This window comes from Tursiops truncatus, chromosome 6 (genome assembly GCF_011762595.2).
Source record: "Tursiops truncatus isolate mTurTru1 chromosome 6, mTurTru1.mat.Y, whole genome shotgun sequence".
Classification (NCBI taxonomy): Eukaryota; Metazoa; Chordata; class Mammalia; order Artiodactyla; family Delphinidae; genus Tursiops; species Tursiops truncatus.
In genome coordinates, this window is record NC_047039.1 from 91,843,507 (window position 1) to 91,862,526 (window position 19,020).

The 19,020-nt window shown below is 48.5% G+C and overlaps 1 protein-coding gene across 16 annotated transcripts in view; it reads right to left on the minus strand.

The window, feature by feature from the left end:
* Positions 1-19,020, minus strand: part of PTPN3 (protein tyrosine phosphatase non-receptor type 3) — a 142,395-nt gene that overhangs the window by 106,259 nt on the left and 17,116 nt on the right. For 7 of the 16 annotated variants that reach the window (XM_019946393.3, XM_073806386.1, XM_073806382.1 and 4 more), the window contains exon 1: positions 350-818. The exons of 1 other annotated variant lie outside the window; for it this stretch is intronic. Coding sequence is in view for 1 of the 15 variants with exons in the window: in XM_019946388.3 (XP_019801947.1) it covers positions 350-371 (22 nt within the window). In the remaining 14 variants the exon portion in view is untranslated. Of the gene's footprint in view, positions 1-349; positions 820-845; positions 1,000-1,651; positions 1,674-19,020 lie in introns of those variants that run through there. 8 more of the 16 variants (XM_033858382.2, XM_019946382.3, XM_019946381.3 and 5 more) reach the window with 5 other exon arrangements.

Consider the following 19,020-nt stretch of genomic DNA (forward strand, 5'->3'; position numbering starts at 1 on the left):
ACCTCCACATAATTTATCCCACTTAATCCACCCAACAACCCAGTGAGGTGGGCATTATTACCGGCTGTTTGCAGGGGAGGAAAATGAAGATCAGAGAGGTTAGACAACTCGCCCCAAGGTCACCAGCTGGCCAAGAGGGAGCCCAACCTGAATGGAGGTCTCCAGTTTCCAAGTCACAAGCTCTTTCCACCACCTCGGAAAACCCAGGTGTCAAGTCTTCTCAACTTCCCATGAATTTTTAAGGCAACCTCAACTTCTCAGTAAGTTCAGGTTGCTGAAAACGGGAATTTCCGGGGGACTGGGCGCTTTCACATACACTCCCCCACTGCAGCTGTCTCATCGCAGGTACCTGATAAATTATTCCATATCATCCGTGGAACGGGGAGGATTTATTGGCGCTGGAGTTCGTGCCAGGCCCAGGAAATGCCATCTTTGAAAGCCGAGAGGCGAATTCGCCCTGGGAGCCGAGAAGGTTTGGCCGCCGCGCTTGGCTGGCTCCACGCGGGCTGTGCGACCCCTCGGCGGCCGGGGCAGGGGCCGCGGTCGCGGCGGCGCTGGGCCCTCCCGGATCGCCGGCCGCTGGGCCCTCGCGGATCGCCGGGACCCAGCCCCACCCGGCCCGGCCTGCTCCCTCCTACCCGCGCCCCACCAGGTGAGCGCGGCCAGGGCGCCCCTCCCCGCCCCGACGAGGCGCCGGGAACCCGGGGCCGCCGCGTCCGCCAGCCCGCCCGCGCGTTCGCCGCGCGCCTGGGGAAGGGTGGGGGCGGGGCAGCGCCCAGCGCGACCCCGGCCCCCGGTGGCCCCGTGCCCTGCCCCCAGCCCGCTGGGGTCGCGTCGGCCCGTACCTGCAGCATCTGGGGGCGCGGGGCGCCCAGGTAGGTCGCGCGTGCGGGCGGCGCAGAAGCTCGCTCGCGGCGCGACCTGGCCGCCGTCTGAGCATGCCCAGTGCCGCCCGCGGGCGGCTCCCGCCGGCCCGGCTGGCCGCGACGGGCCCGCGCGCCGGGCGGGGGGCGGGCTCCCGGAACGCCCTGCGGGACGCCCCCGCCCCCACCCGAGGCCGGTGTGCTCGGACGCGTCTCCCAGGGCCACCAGGGCTCTCTTGCCGAGTTCCGTGCAGCCCGGTGTCCCCTCGCGCATGCACGCAGGCATTCGTTCCATTACCATTTATTGGGCACCTACTGTGTGCCCAGCCCTAAGTGATTTTACTAGGAATGTCGAGCAGCCGGCGATAAACAAATTTTTGACTTAAGGAGAAGTCTTGCCCAGCTGGGGTCCTGCTGACTCCCAGTGCAGTGCCCATCCCGTTCCACTAGAAACTTCCTGGCTTGAACTTTCTTCCCAAGACTTATGGGCCCTTTACCTGATCTGGCTCCTGCATTCCTGCAGCCCCGTGAGCACCTTTCTGTCCATCAAACACTCAGAACTTGTCTAGCCTCAGGACATTTACACATGCCTTTCCTCCTCTGTGTGGGACGTCTTTGCCCAGCTATTGCCGTGGCTGGAACCTTCTCATTGTACGTAGGTCCTCCTTCTCCGAGGCCTTCCCTGACCACCTTACTAAGTTAGCCCTCTGTTCCATGTCCTCACTTTATTTTCTTCACATTTATCACTATCTATTAATTCATTCAACAAATAATTATTGATCACTTACTCTGATTCTTCACGTGTGGTGAATAGACAGAAATCTTGTCCCTTGCCGGAGTTTGGCGGAAGAGAGGCAGGCGATACACAATAAACATGCAAAAAAGCAAACTGCGTAGTAGAAGGTGATACGCTTTACGAGGGGAAGAGAAACTTGGGGTGGAGGGAGTGCAGTTTTCAATGACGTGGTCAGACATTTCAGCCACGCAGATAAATTGGGGAGAGCATTTCTGGCAGAGGGATCAGCCAGTGCAGACACTAAGGCGCAGGACTGCTTAGGAAATAGCAAGCAGGGCAAAGTAGCAGGAGATGAAGTCGGTAACTGCTTTTCCCCTGATTTGCTTACTTATTGTGTATTCACCTCTGGAATTTTAGCTCTGGGGCTGTAGCCCTGCCCGTCTTCACGACATTGTCCCAGCCCCTACGACAGCACCTGGCACAGTAGGTGCTCAAAAACAGTTTGTTGAATGAATATGTGAATGAAAGGATGGAGTGACGGCTGTAATCATCCTGTCCGGACCAGATGCCTGAGGGTCCAAGGGCCCTGTGGGCCTAGGACCATTCGGCGGCAGCTGGCAGCACCTGGTGCTTCAGTTCGGTCCCTGCCCCCGAGTTGCGCCCCTGCACAGGGCGCCGCCCGAGCGTCTTGTCCGTGGAATTTCAACCGAGCCAAGGAGTCCCCGGAACAGGACCCGCCCGGACCCGCCCCCCGCCCCCGGACCTCCGGTCGCCAGCAAAACCTGGAGTTGCAGCGCTCTCCCGGCACCGTTGGGACGGCGGGGAGTGCACTGGGCATGCTCGGAGCCGGGCGGGGCCCGAGAGCCTGGGAGGCGGAGCCTCCTGGCGGGGCGCGCGACACCTCCCGCGGAGCTCAGCTGGCCCCTCAGCCCCTCAGTTCCCGCCCTCAGTTAGGGTGGGGTCTGGGGGCATTTTTTGTTTTCAAAGCCCAGTGGGAAAGCTGGGAATTCATAATCCGCGAAAGACGTTCTTCGTCCTCTCCCAGCCGCTGTGTGACCTGGGGTAAGAACCTTACCCCAAATGATATGAATACCTACCCCTGTGCTTCAAATAATATGAATACCTACCGTTTCGGTCTGGGCCCTGTGTGGGGAATGAATGAAATCAAGAACGTGAGCAGGTTTAGTCCACTTTAAAGGTCCATTTTTTGGGTGCCTACCTCAATTATCGGTCATCCTCATACCAGTTTGTCAAGTGCTGAGATGAGGAAACTGAGGTTAATAAGCATGAGGATTCTTGGCGTTGTCCCAATTTGCCTTACGCTAGAAACTAGGCTGAAGCTACCTCTTCTTTATCCACAGTAAACAGTCAGTAGCTTATACAGTGCTCAAATTCGAGCTAAAAAATATCTATACACCTACGGAAAAAGCCCTAAATATTTTTTAAACCGTGCATTTCAACTCACCATAGCAGAAACAGGAACAAAAGGAAAGAATATTCCCCAAGCAAATAAATGTTCACAAACAGAGGAATGATTAAATCGATTATGCTATATTTGTTGAAATAATAACTATTTTACACTAAACTAAACCGTGTTGCAACAGGAGGAAACTTACAGCACAATGTTAGGTGAAAAAAGGCTGAAAATACAAATACCCTGTGTAATGGAAATATGGGAAAATGTAAATAGTCTGATTTTGGTGGGTAGTGAGGTTGGTTTTTCTTTTTAAGTTTATTTGTTACTGTCCCAGTGTTGTGTTTGCAATGATAAACATTTAAAAGATCAAATCAAAAATTCTTCAAGTTTTGTGTGTCTAATAATAACAGTAATAACTATTATCAAGCTCACGTGTGATCAGTATTTTACACATATTCTGTCTTTACTGCACACAGTCATTCTGCAGAGTGGGTGTTTTTAGGTCAGTTTTACAGAAAAGGAAGCGGTCTAGGAGCCTTTCACAACTAGTAAGGGACAGGGTCAGGATTTGAATGCAAGTTGGACTGACCTCAAAGCCAGGGTCAATATTTATAATATTGCCTCTCTGCTTGCCATGTATCGATCATAAGAGAGACCGCATATTTCATTTTTTGTGTCTTTTTGCCTTATTTTCTCTACCCTTTTGATATGTTTATACGCTGTAGATTACCTTTAAATGTTCTGGTCTCCTGCTACTGTTTTATTCTTGGGGTCAAAATGTTAAAGTTCATCCTTTTAAACTGTTGCACCTGGAGTGACACGATGTTATTATCAGCAATGTCAGTTGATCTTATAAGCTCCCAAACCTTATGCAAATGAGACTTTTGGATGGACATATAATCTTCTTAGTCTATGTGGTTGAAGCCAGCCAGATCTAGAGCAAATAGAGACCCAATGAGGAACAGGGCTGTCCCAAGTCTCAGATAACGAGGACCCACCTAGATTACTGTCCCTGGGCAATCATTTTGGAGGCAGAATCACAACATAAAGGCACCACATGGTCCATGGACTGACTCCTCAGGACTCTGCTGTGATGAAAAAGTACAGACTTGATAGTGTGATGATGTTTGCAGAGAGAAAGCCAGGGCCCTAAAAGTAGCCCTCCTACTGCTGGTAAGCTAAAAAAAGTCAGGTCTCTCTTTCAATCATGCTGGTAGACTGTACCTGGCCCAGAAACCACTAAACAAACCACAGTAAACACAAAAAGCCAAAGAGAGTCATTTCATTGGAGAGGAAGACATACCACAAACCCAATATGCATCACTGGTAAGGCACAAATTCATTTAAGAGGGACAAGATTAACGACCGGACACAGTTACTAGCAGCATTCCCAGAAGCTGCCATTTGGGCAGAAAATCTGGTGCCAGGTACTGCACCCAGGCAATTGGCTGAGGGCATTTCTAGGACGAGTTTCCTGGAAGAATCACTGCGATTGTCATTCATATCAAGACTCAGGAAGCCTGGGCACCACGTGGACTGTTTTCAATGATTTATGAGGCTGGGCTCCCAGCTGAGATGCTAATGCTCATCAATTATTTGTGCTGTTAACGCAAGCTCACGGATACATGGGCAAGTGGTGCTGTTATAATGACAAGTGAAAAGAATAGGATGTAAAATTATACGCATAGTATGGCTTCAACCGTGTGAATGACTAGGATATACCATATAAAATCACCATTTCCTAGGTCAACAATGGTTGAATATTGGCAACTTCTGATATTTCCTCTTAATACATACACATAGAAAAAGGGCTAGGAAGAAATGCACCAAAATATTAATGGGGGCGGCTGTGTCTGAGTATTGCGCTTATAAGCAGAGAAACAAAGTACAGAAGGTATCTTTTACAAATCAGGGGAGTTTCAAGTCTTTGGGCATCTATTTCTCTGTACGTTTTTAGAGGTCCCTAACTCTTGTTTTACGGTAAGTGTGTTTCTTTTATTATCAGGAAAAATGAAACAAACTTGAAAGTTGGCAAGCCAAAGAAAGCGAGGCAGAGAGAGGGAAAATGACACTCAAACTGGGCGAAAACGTGAGAGGTTCCTTTCACAGAGACCTGTCTGTGCTTGTCCGGAGGTGGCAGATCACGACAGGCTGTCTGTCCCTGGCCCAGGAGGGAGGGAGAGGAAGTGGTCAAGTCAGGAGCCTGTAGAGACGTGTTAGTCTGACTTGGGACCCCTCATCCCCTCAGCTTGCATTCTTGGAATTCTTGGACCACATAGATCTCACTTTGAGAAACACGAATTTTTAAGTGTAAAGTTTTAGCCATTAAAAAATGTCTTTCCATTGCAAATCATCACTGCCAAAAGAGGAGTTTTGTCTGGAAAACCGATGAACAAATTGAGCATAAATACAAGAACAGAGATGAGGTGACGGTTGTTAATTCATTCATTCCTTCATCAAATATTTATTAAACACCTACTGTGTGTCAGGCACTGCTCTAGGTGCCTGGGAGACATCAGTGAACAAAACAACCATTTCTGCTCTTGTGGGCATGCATGCTAACAGGGCAAGCCAGACAATGAACAACACACATTATGAATAAGTGAATGTTGTTGTATGTGAAGAGACCAGGGGCAAAGGTGATAGGCACAGGGATGGAGGTGGGGTGAGTGGGGAGTTGCAATTTGAAATAGGACTGAGCAAGTGAATCACTCAAGCAAGGACCTGAAGGAGATGAGGGAATTATTCATGCAGATATCTGGGGGAAGAACCTTCTGGGCAGAGAGAATAACAGTAGAAATGCCCTTAAGGGAGCACGTCTGTAGTAAGGAGGCTGGTGGGGCAAGGGGCAGGCTGCAAGAGATGAAGCCAAAGAGGCACCAGGGGCCAGGACCTGAGGGCCCTCCCCTTGTCACCCCCAGGAAGGACTCAGTCTTTCAGTCTGAGCCAGACGGAAGCCAAATGTGCTTGTCCACACACCAAAAGTTAAATGCTGTCCCTTTAAACTGTCCCTTTGAATATGGGAACTGAATTCATGCAGCAGCCCCCCATTGTAAGGGGGTCAGCCACAGAATCCAGATTATGCATATATTTTTAATAGTATCATCAAAATGGAAAGGTAACATTCAACAATTATCTCAGAGGGTTTTCAGACCTTCAAGAATACATGAGCGAACCCTCAGGGATACCCAGACCTGAGTTTTAAAAACACTCTTCTTGTGCACGTGCTATAGATATGCCAGAAGACCAAAAGGACCATAATAGCCCATGGACCACCACATAGATTTGCTGCCGCATGTAAAATGGAAATGTTAGTCTAGGGACTTTTGAGATCTGACTCTGAACTGAAGAGAAATGCAGAGAGTGAAAGTTGGCATCCTGAGCTGTGGCTGATAGTATTTAAGCAGTGGCCTTCCTTGAAAGGAGTGGTGTCATCTTACAAAACCCAGGGAGAATGGGTTTGTCAAGTCTCCCAACCACACCTTGAAGGTTCAAGTGCCCGAGAACAAAAGGAGAAAGAGAAAAACACCCAGGCAATGTAGAAGAGGCCACACACAGGTCATGGCTTTAAAAAAAATCGGCAATGATAAAGGAAACACTCAGGGTTTCCTTCACAGATGATTCAAGGGAAAGGAGTCAGGAACAATAATGAAGGCAGCATTTTAAAAGTTTGATCCAGGAACCATATATCAAGTTCATCTTGGGAGAAGGGGTCCTTGTGAAAAAGCAGACTCCTGGCTTCAGGCCAGACCTGAATCTCTGATTGTGGAATCCAGGGACCTGCATTTTATAATTAACTATAAGAATCTTATGTACACTGAAGTTTTATAGCTTCTGTCCTACAGCCTCCCATGTGTGCACACCAAGAACATAGTCTGAGCAATAAACGAAAAGGATGGGAAATTTTACTAAGACATGATCTTGTAGGTATCACTGATGCTTTGATGAATGGGACTACGGACAAGAGCAGCTTCTTAAAGGAGGTGCGTATCTAGAGGAGCAGAGGGGAGGGAAAGAGATGTGGAGAGAGAGCATTCCCTTCAGGCAAATATGGACCCCCTAATAGAGAGCTCTTAGGCTCTCTGCTCTTGACCTTGGATCTCTGACTGCATGCATCTAACCATGCTCTCCTGGGGCTAAGAACAAGCTAACCATGGGACTGGAAGGAGGCAGTAACGGTGGCAGTCATAGTGGTGGTCATGTTTGCTTAGAGGAGTGGACCTTAAAACAAACACATTGAAGTATGTAGAGTACACACAAAACTGAAACAAGGAAGGTCGTTACCTCCCGAAGAGGAATTGGACAAGTGGGGCAAGAGAGGGACGGGTGTTTACTTTTTGCTAGAAACATTTGTGTACCTTCTGAATTATCTACTGTGGGACATATAACTTATTTCAAAGTAAACCAGTTCTCTCTGGAAAAAAAATAATGATGTGTGTACAATATATTTTAAAAATTGTTTTACATTTTTGATTCCCTCTCAATTTTGCTAACGAAGCACAGAGCATAGGTTACTTGACAAGTCACGGCTGTAAGTATGACCAGGGCCTGACAATGTATAGCTTGCTCCAAAGAAACAGCTGTAAGTCAAGAACTCTTACTCCTGTTTTGGAAATGCATGTGGCTGAGGAATGGAAGAGAAAAGAAGAGCTTTGGGTGAGGATGAACGAGAAGTGAAAGTCCTTTCAGTGACCTTCAGATCAAGAGTCATGCTTTCCTGACACAGCTGGTCACAAAACGGCCAGAGAAAGAAGATGGGGAACTGCAACAACCCAGGCCTCGACTGAGTTGCATTCAGGAAAAGGCGGTCATCTGAAACCTCTCCTAGCTTGGCTGACCATTTCATCCCTGAGACGCTGGAAACCTGACCTGGGCCGGGCAGAAAACTGTGCTCCCACCCCCTGGTGACATTTCAAGAACGGGGGACGCTGTTCAGCCTGCCCCGTGCTCTGGTGACCTTCTAGCGTTGCATGGATGACACATCACAGGATTTCCTCAACTGCGCTCTGGCGTCCTGCTAGGATGTCTTTCTCATTTTTTCCATGGTACACATAGTCACTGCATCACAGTCCAAACAGACTATCCAGCGATGCCTCTGTAAACATGAGTCACATGTGAAGTTAAAGAAATCTGTGTTTGGTTAGAGACAGCAGAGCTCCTAAGGCGTATCAGCTTTGCCTACAAGGTATGGGTTGATGAGAGTCGTCTGATTTCCTGCCAAGATGCCCGAATGGTGCTTGGGGATTGACTTCGTGTGGCAGCCACCACAGCCAACACAGACGCCGCTCTTCTTCATCCTAAAACTCCCCTTCCAAGGTGAAGTTCTCCAGCTTCTGTCTGAGAAGACATTACTCTGTCTCCATTTTTCTCACCTCTGTGAGCTTCTCTCAGTTTGGTCTTTGTTGCCACCACCTTGTCCAGCCTTGGTCATCCCGGTCCAAGCCCAAGCACAAACCTTGTTCTCGTTTCCCCTTGAAGAATGAAGGCCACCCATATCAACCTCCTGAAATGACTCATTCTCTCATCTCTGCCTGTTGAGAAATCCTGTCCACCCTTAACCGGTTTGCAGGGCAGAAATAGAGACACAGATGTAGAGAACAAACGTATGGACACCAAGAGGGGAAAGTGGCGGGGGTGTGTGTGTGATGAATTGGGAGATGGGGATTGACATATATACACTAATATGTATAAAATGGATAACTAATAAGAACCTGCTGTATAAAAAAATAAATTAAAAAAAAAAAGAAATCCTATCCATCTTTTAAGATCCTTCTTACCAGCTACCTCTTCCTGGATTATCCCAACTGGTTATGAGCTCTCTACCTCCTGTACCCCAGGAGTCATCTCATTTTGACTTGCATTTAGTTATACACGTGCATGTCCCTTTGGAAGGCTCTTGGAGAATCCCCTGAATGGGGCTAGAGATCTTCTGATTATGTGGGCTGTGACTATAATTTCTGAGCAAGGTATGCAAAGGGCTATGAGACCCTTCTGAAAAATTGCTGGCCTTTCAGCAGTGAGCAAGAAACGTTACATTGTATCTAAAGTCCTTCTGGAATTTCTTCCAGAATTTTGCATGCAAGCTTGATAATTAATTGACCAACAGAGGGATAGAAAAGAGACACAAATGGTTGTAGATAGGTAGATTAGGGAGCAATGTGATCAGTGGTGTCCCAGATAAGGTATAATTAATTAGTGATTAGATATCACTATGACTCATTTTCTATGTGAAACAACTCAAGGATTTAGGACATCAACCCTGCCTCTTCACACCCGGGAGTCACCTAGTTGTGCTGGCAGAAGGGCTACAGGTCAAGGACCGCTTTGCTGTCTACCTGAGTTGCTGAACTAGTTAATTCCATGAGCTCCATCTTTAGACATCAGGACCAGGAATAACAGAGTGAGTAAAATGCAACATAGAAATTACCAGGGAATAGAGTGGGGATGCTAAACCCCACTTAGTGTCTCATGGTTTCAATTTCATTGTGACCTAGAATCATAAACAGTCTCAAATATGGGAAGCTGGCCGATTTTGTCAGCACTTGTGACGATATTTCATCCTCCCACTGTAGGATGGATGCATTGAGGGCCGCCTTCATCTGTCTCTCAATCGTGTCCAGTCTGAGTAACCAGCTTTCTCTGACTGCATAGGCAGACTCAGGGGCCCCTCCTTCTGCATTTAGATTCCTCTAGATTCACACTGAACACATTATATACAATTGAGTAAGTCTGCTACCATCATTTCTTCCTATGCTGGGAGCCTAGAGAGAACCAGGAACCTACCAAGTGTGTGACGTGAGAGAAAACTAGTTGAAATTGGATTGCCTTATTGATATGTTCAAGTCAGCCCAAGTCCCTTGACTTCCCAAGGCCAGTGTATTATTTTCCATTACACTTCGTTCAGTGGCATTTAAAAAAATGTGCATAATATTAGTACGTATTTCAAATGCCAGTTCACAGGAGGGAACAATTTCCCAACAGTGTTATCTAGTTTCTTTTCAAGTTCACTGGGTTGAGGTCAGTCTTTGTAGTTAATATTGGGTTCCTGACCCAAACACAGCCTGTGCCAGTTATGAAGTCAGTTTTCCACGCTTTGGATAAAGAGGTGACCGTGGGAACATGTACTGCTCTGTCTCCAGCTTTGGCGGAGCCACTGAGAACCCAACCCAGCCTGGCTGTCCATGTCCCCGCACGGAAATGGGGACAGACAAGGACTGTCCAGCAGGAGGAAATGGACCCATTCTGCAAAGCCAGCCTTGGCATATGGAGCAAGGGAAAGTATCCTTCCCATTCAGGAGGAAAAAATATCTGTTTAGCTATTTATTAAGCAACACTAACACTGAAGTAATCTTTTTTTTAAAATTAATTAATTTAATTTATTTATTTTTGGCTGTGTTGGGTCTTTGTGGCTGTGTTGGGTCTTCGTTTCTGCGTGCGGGCTTTCTCTAGTTGTGGTGAGCGGGGGCTACTCTTCATTGCGGTGCGCGAGCTTCTCATTGCGGTGGCTTCTCTTGTTTCAGAGCACGGGCTCTAGGCGCGCAGGCTTCCGTAGTTGTGGCACACGGGCTCAGTAGTTGTGGCTCGCGGGCTCTAGAGCGCAGGCTCAGTACTTGTGGCACACGGGCTTAGTAGTTCTGTGGCATGTGGGATCTTCCTGGACCAGGGATCGAACCTGTGTCCCCTGCATTGGCAGGCAGATTCCTAACCACTGTGCCACCAGGGAAGTCCCCTCACGTAGATATTAAACTGGAGAACACAGGGAAAGAAGTGAGAAGGCACACAAAGAGATCCCAAGATCAAGAGACAGCCAGAGAGGGACTTGGCTGCTGGTCCAGTGGTTAGGACTCCACACTTTCACTGCCGTGGGCCCGGGTTCAATCCCTGGTCAGGGAACTAAGTTCTCGCGAGGTGTGTGGCATGGCCAAAAAAAAATAATTTAAAAATTTTTAAAAAAAGAGAGACAACCAGAGAAACTGTGGTCAAGTGTTACATTAATGACCCCCAAAGAAGTGACTTCCTGGTGTCCTGTACCTGTGTAGTCCTCTCCCACATTGAGGCTAAGCGAAAGTGACTTGATTTGGCTAATGGGACATCAGCAAACAGGTCACAAATAGATTTTTTTTAAATTTTATTATTTATTTATTTATTTTTGGCTGTGTTGGGTCTTTGTTTCTGTGCAAGGGCTTTCTCTAGTTGCGGGCAAGCAGGGGCCACTCTTCATCACGGTGCGCGGGCCTCTTACTCTCGCGGCCTCTCTTGTTGCGGAGCACAGGCTCCAGACGTGCAGGCTCAGTAGTTGTGGCTCACGGGCCTAGTTGCTCCGCGGCATGTGGGATCTTCCCAGACCAGGGCTCGAACCCGTGTCCCCTGCATTGGCAGGCAGATTCTCAACCACTGCGCCACCAGAGAAGCCCCACAAGTAGATATTTAATAGGCACCTGCCACTGTGGCTGGCCCTCATGGAACCCTGGACTACCATGCCATTACCATTAAGAAGCCCGGGATAAAGGACTCCATGGAGAGAGGCCCAGTCAGGCCAGATTTGTCTCAGCTGAGCCCAGAGAAGACCAGTAGAAGAACCAGTCAGTCAACACCCTGAATCATGAGAAATTTAAAAAACAAAAAAAAATGCCATTTTCAGCCACTGAGTCTTGAGAGTGGTTTCTTACCAGCACGAGATAACTGGGGCCGCCACAACAGGAGCTCCTGCTGCCGAGGCCTCTGCCTTGTGACCTTTCTTTTCCAAACTGCTTTTATCCCTGGCTTGCCCGGGCCCAGCTGGGTGTCTATTCTGGGATTCTTTGAGATGTCCATCTTTCATATTGGCTCCTGTAGTCATACAGCAACCGTGCATTATGTTGAGGCCGTTGTCAAACCCCGGCACTCAAAGAGCTGAGTCAAAATGGGAGCGTCTTTAGGGGAGGGATATTGTTCTTTCCCACCATTACACTCCCATGCCTGGAATGGCGTCTGTCACATAGTAAGAGATATCCATCAGTAAATGAACATGCAGATCTTGGGAGCTTGTTCAAACTATAAATTCCAGGGTCCCACCTCTGGAGATTCTGATTTGATAGGTCTGGGTCAGGTCCAGGAAACTGCATGATAATTAAGCTACCTGAGTGATGCCAAGACAGGAGGCCCATGGAACACATTTTCACCATTAAGGCCTCACGTTATTCTTGCAACCAAAAGAGGCCAAATGACCACTTTTCTAGGTGACTGTAAATCAGAGTCACCTGGGGAGCGAACACTCTTGGGTGAATCCAATGCAGCTGGTCCACAGACTGAAGGTCATTTGGAAATCACTGGCCCAACCAACACAGTTCTCCGCAAGTCATTTGACAGCCAAACACACTTCTCTCATTCCTGAGAGCAGAGAAGACAGACTTCCTTAGTTAGACATTCTCACGCTAATCTTTAAGACTTTTTGAAGAAAGGTTTTCATGATTATCGTGAGAAGTAGTTGTTAGGGACTCCTTCTAAATCTAATGGTCTCATATGTCAATGAGATATTGGGAACACCTCCGTCTCAAATACTGTGAGGGCTGGATGAGGTAAGATGCGTGAAGGCATTTTCAAACTGAAAACACCATGCACATAATTTGTAAGCCTTTGACCATGCATGACTATGTCATGTAGGGGATTAAAAGATTTAATCTACTTTTAGATAATCAATCAGGATTTATTATGAGTTACCTTGTTCTCCTAAGGAAGGGAAAGCCAGACTTTCAGGACCCCTGTGTAAAATGTTTCAGGGACAGAAAATCCTGGCTACATTTCTAATTCCTTCTCCTGGGGTTCAAAGCCAGGCACGATCTGAGTCCTGCATCACCTTGGCCTCTCCTTCCCCTTCCTCCTGCCCTCAAGTGTCAGCCCTTCCAACATACTAATGCAGTCCGCTGGTTCACCTCTGTCACTAGCCCTGACTCAAGTTATGCTCTATGTCTGGAATGTTCTGTATAATTGTCCATCCCCATCCACCTGGACTTTTCATGAACCTTTGGTGTCTATTACTATCTTCCACCCTCTAGTCAGACAGAATCGACCAGCCCCTGTTTTTAATGCCCACTGAACGTTTATCCAAGCTCCTGTATCCCTTGGTTGGGCTTACCTAAGCCTGGAAGTCTCTGCCCTTCTCCCACCCCGAGGGCAGGGACTTTTCCATATTAATCCCCTTGTCTCTGGCCCTGAACACAGTGCCTGGCACAGAGGAGGGACTAATAAATATGTGTTGATTTTATGAAAGCCGGGGGCTGTCTTTGGCAGGGTTTAAAGTTCTAGAGAAAGAAAGGCGCTCATGCCTGGCAGAGGTCAAGTGTCTCTCTCTGAATCTGATTCCCTGCTGCTGTCCTTTGCCCTTTTCTCCTCCATACGGAGACTTAATGAAAACCAAACAACTCACCCCAAGCTGCTTTGCCTGATCTTTAGCTCGTGGGGATATCCAGCAGGTTTAGAAGAGTTTGCCCACGTGGGTATCATATGCAAATGTAGTACTTGATGTAAATGAACAGATTAAGATATTCATGAGAAATCTCTTCTGAAGGCTAGTTCTGCATTTTTGGTGCCTACTAGATACCTCCAGCTAGATATCCCCGAAGCACTTCAAACTCAACACGTCCCAACCTAACAGATCAACTCCATCACACAAACCTGCGCCTTATCTACTGACCATCTGCCCATTGCCTGGGCGCCCAGCCCCAATGCCTCCCTGTCCTGTCATCTAAGAAAATGACATGTTCTCTCCATTCTACCCCCATGATAGTTCTCACATCCTTCCCAGACTCCTCCTTCCACTCCAGGACCTCCTTACCTCTCACCTGAGCTCCTATAAATAGCCTCCCAACTGGTCTCCAGCTTCCTCTCAGTTTTTTCTCGAAATCTGGTAACAGGTTCATCTTGCTAAAGCACAGATTTGAACAGGTTACTCCTCTGTTTGCGAACTTCCAACGGCTCCCCGGGGCCTGCCCACTGAATGAAGTCCAAACTCCTTGGTTGGCGCCCTGTACCATCTTTAACAACCCTGTCTAATCAGACGCCATCTCTTGGGAAGTGAGGATGTAAGCGGGAGGCAGCAAGAGGCATCCTTCATTCAACAATTACTGATTAGCACCAACCATCTGCCATGTGCTGTTCTAGGTTCTGGGAATACCGTCAAGTCCTTGGTTTTATAGAGCTTATTTGTGAGAAGACAAAAAACAAAGTCATTAATATGTGTTTTCAAGATGACCGCTATCCTGAAAAATGAGTGTGGTAGGTTGTATAGATTGAGATCGCATTGGCCCCCATTCTTCCCTCCTTCCTGCATCCAAACTTTCTGCGACATGACCCAGAAGTTCCTTACACTAGAAGTAGCTGGGCTTCTCCCTGCTGAACGTCGGGCTGCGCCATGTGACTTGCTTTGACCAATGGGATGTTTGCAGGTGTGATGCAATCAGAGGCTTGCAGCAGACTTGTGTGGTCAAGCTTGTCCCTCTTGAACTTCTGCTTCTGCCATAAAAAGACTAACCCACGTAGACTGCTGGTCCCAGAAGAAGGAGGAAAATGTGAAGTACAACCAAACTGCAAATAAGCTGTTGTTGTTTTTAAGACACTGAGTTTTGGGGGGATGGTCTATTACTGGGGCAAAAGCTGACTGATCAAGGAACTTTAATTCTAACCTCCATGAGGTCTACTTGACACCCCTGCCTTGGAGGCACTGTTCCAGAGGGACTGGGCTGCTGCTAGGGGGGTTCTCATACTTCCTTACTTCCACGCAAGAAACCCTTCTATGCAGGCAGTATCTTAATCTAGCCCTTTCATCAGTATCTATGAAACCTGAGTATGTCTTTTCCTTGCAACCTGAAAAAGCCTAGGACAATGTCTCCCCTACTATTGTGAGGTCCTCGAGGGGAGAGATTGTTCTTGATGGCTCTGGTGTAGCGCATGGTGCACTCCACTAGTTGTGGAACCAGATGAAACTCCTGTCAAAATTAGTGGATTTAATGAAGCAGTCTGCCCTAGGTCTTCTCTTGGAAGATCTTTTTCTGTGCAAGAGACTATTATCCATTCAGTTTATCTATCTCCCCATCCACCCACTCATGGGGCTGGAAAGCACTCTGTTGGGCCCTGGGATATAAAGGCAAATTAGACATGACCAATCCTTGTCCTTATAGAGATTGCAGACTCATAGAAGAGACAGATAGACTATTCCCAGGGGGGTGAGATAAAATCTATCAGAAATGAGAGCAAGATACTGAGGGAGTATAGTCTGGTGGGTCAGAGAAGACTTCAGGGATAAGATGACACTTCAGATGACTTTGATAGGCAAGGAGGAACTGACCAGGTATAGAAGGGGGAGAACATTCTGGGGAGAAGGTGTGACGGTGCATGAACTTAAAGTCTATGATGAGGGTATGAGGGTGTGTGGGGCAGGGAGGGGGTGGGAAGTGGTGGGAAAGGAGGTAGAAACTGAGGCCTGGCCAGATGCCAGAGCCTCGTGTGCTACGGTCAGGAGTCTGAACTAGGTGCCGAGGGCACTGGGGAGCACGGAAGATTTTGAGCAGGGGTGTGACATGTTTGGATTTTGCATATTTCAAAGACCCCCCCCCCTGGCAACAATGCCTTGGGAAGGGACAAGGAAGCTTGTTAGGTCATTGCAGTGATAAAGTGGGGGGGATGTAGATGACCTGAAATGCCGGCAGAAACCTACAGAAGGGGAGGGGTGGGAGGGTGAGGAGGCTGAATGGATGGACCTGGTGACGGGGGGCACGGGTCGGGGGGAAGGAGGTGTTGCAAATGACTCCCAGGTTTCTGCTTAAACAGCAGTACGGATGACGGCATACCACTCACAGAGGCTGAGAGCCTTGGGGTGGGGTGTGAGGATAGAAGATGAGTCCCCTTTGACCATGGGCGTAAGGGGCCACTGTGGGGCTACCAAGTGTATGTTTCCCAGGCAGCTATACACCCAAACTCAGGAGAGAGGTGTATTTGGGTGTCATGCATGTGACGGTGGTTGGAACCATGAGTTTGTTTGCTCTGTGGCCTGGTGCTTGAGCTGATGCTTGCAGAAGCACTGAGGAGTCATCCCCACATGGTAGGCAGGTTTTGGAAGCCCCCAAAGAATCCCTACATGGCATGTAAGACATTATCCTAGGGTGTTCAGGTGGGAAGCATCCTGGTTTACCTTTATGTTGCCCGAACCTCCACAGGGCCCAGACATTAGCACATGCTCAGGAATGCTGGATGAATGAATGAATGAATGAGGTTCCCCCGGTCCTTTGGAAGTCATAGATGGAGAACCAACCTCATTAGGCCCCATACCTGGGGTGATTCTGTAGGTTCAAGCTCTGAATTAACCAAGTTCAGCTTTCCCATAATTCCATACTTTCCAGAGGTCCTTAGGTGATTTCTAGAATCACTTGGGGAACTTCCTAAGAATGCAGATTCCCAGGCCCCGTGGATAGCTATTTTGATTTAGTAGGTCTGGGCTGCAGCCTAGGAATCTGCTCTTGAAACAAGCTCCTGAAGTCGTTCTGCTGTGGATGCAATGTGGACGGTATTTTGGGGAAAAATCCCTCATGCTGCGTATTCCCCATTTCCCCATCCGGGTCTGCTCTCTACTTTCATTCACTCTGGTGTGCACCCAGGGAGACTGCCCTGTGGGGCTTGTACCACCCGGACTCCTTTGGTCTCTGGCTTCCATTTGCTTTCAGCCAGTGGGGGGCGACAGCAGGGGGTGGGTGGGAGGAGCGAGGGTAGGCATCGATTCCCCCTCTGCCCCAAGCTGCGGTCTGGCACTGGCTGCATCCTCAGCTCTTGCTGAGCAGCGCCTCTCTGCCAGCTGCAGCTCTCGCCAAGCTCGGCTCCAGCTCCCTTCCTTCACCCCTTCAGGCCTAGGGGTAGTACTTCCCCCAGCACCTAGTCTCTGGGTGCTTCGCCATCTTGATTTCCTATATCCTCACCCAGACCTCGAAGTATTTTGTTCATTACGTGCTCTTCAGTTACCTCTTTGAGTGTGCCCTCTGCTTCCTGCCAAGACAGGAAAACAAAAACACTGACTGGAAAGAGGCAGGAACTCTGGGCCCAGTTCAGTTCAGTTCAGTTCAATTCAGCAAACATTTACTGAGCGAGGTCCTGTGAGTCCAGCTCTATATCAGGAGCTGAGGATGCAGAAATGACTCAGAGACAGTGCCTGCCTGCAGAGAGCTCACTGCCTAATGGGACGTAGAGCCCCAGAATACAGGGTGATGATGGTGTGACTTGGGGTCACGCTGGAAGTGCCGGAGGGGACCACTATGCCAGGAGTGGCAGACAACAGAGTCTTCCCAGAGGAGGTGACAGCATGGAATTTGGGTGGTCAGGAAAAGGATGAGAGAGAACAATTCAGGCAGAGATAGAATCACGAAGATGTGAATGGCAATGTCTGGGGTGGCTGCCTGGAGGAGGAATAGAGGCTGGGATCTTCATGCCCACTTTGCTGGAAGGCAGAGGGATGCCTCAGTCTTGAGATGTGGGCTGCTCCCCTGGCACAGGGGTTAGTCAGGGTGCCCCCGGCACTCCAGGTGGTTTGTGTGGGCTGGGGGGGGGCCTCCCACCCTTTCCCAACTGCCATGGTTTGGGCTCCTTTCCTTTTAAAGCAGGTTTAATTCACCAACCTATCAAAGCTCCCCTTGCTTCCCTCAGATGGGTATTTGGGGAAAAAAGAGGGAGACTGGGTGGAGTATTGGGCCTGGGGTCCATGAGGTTAAGACAAAAGAAAAGCTCTGGCTGGATGTACAGACCACCCTGATTTCACAAACTATCTCCATTGACTTTAAAGGAAGATGAGTCTGGCAAACTCCTATTTATTTGTCAAAAGCCGAATGAGGGCTTCCCTGGTGGTGCAGTGGTTGAGAGTCTGCCTGCCGATGCAGGGCACACGGGTTCGTGCCCAGGTCCAGGAGGATCCCACATGCCACGGAGCGGCTGGGCCCGTGAGCCATGGCCGCTGAGCCTGCGCGTCCGGAGCCTGTGCTCCGCAACGGGAGAGGCCACAGCAGTGAGAGGCCCGCGTACCGCACAAAAAAAAAAAGCCGAATGAGATTTCACCTCCTCCAGGAAGACTTCCTGGAAGCCCCTTACTAGTGCTCCTTCTCTTGTTTTCATCATAGTCTCTGGTAATTTGTATGATCACCAGCGTACCTAGCCCACTTGACTACTAGATCCTCAAGTATAATACATGGGGCCTAGGGCATAGTAGAGCATCAGAAAATATTTGTTGAATTGACTTAAAAGGAATTCTTGCTGCACTAGGGGAAGTAATAATAACAGTGATATTATCAGCCCTTTGAGGAATGAGGAAACTAGCCCAGGGCAGTGAAGGAACTTGCTCATGATCACAAAGCCCATAAACAGGGCAGAATGGGGACTCGAAACCAAACAAGTCTGTTGATTCCAAGGGCTGGAGGATACACCGCTGGGCTCCTCACCCACATGGGCACAGCAGGAGTGGCTGCCCAGTGCGGCCCAGCCAGGAGATTGAGAATAAGAATAAGAACCACTCCTCTCCAGGAATTGTTCAGAGCACTTCATCTGCATCAACTCACTTAACCCTGACAACAGCTGTGTGTGGTACGTGCGTGATCATGGCCCGATTTGACAGATTAGGATCCAGAGACTGGACGTGGTTAAGAAATGTATCCAGGGTCATACCAAGAAGGAGGCAGAGCTTACAGTGAAACCCAGACTTATTCCAGAGCCCGTGCGTGCTCTGAACCATCATACTTCTCCAGGGAACGCTACACCAGCTTCAGATTTAGGAAGAAAGAGAAAACGTTTATATGTATTATATTTGTAAGAGAGTGATAAACTGAAATATGCCTCTACATCATGGCAAAAGAAAAAGAAAAAGAATAATGTTTCTAGAAGCATCCTTAAATTATACAAAACTACACACATTGTGAGCTTTGGAAAATTTAGAGCATCACAGAGTAAATTGCATGGGCCTGGTGGAATGGGCTTGTTCTGCTACTGAGCAGCTGTGT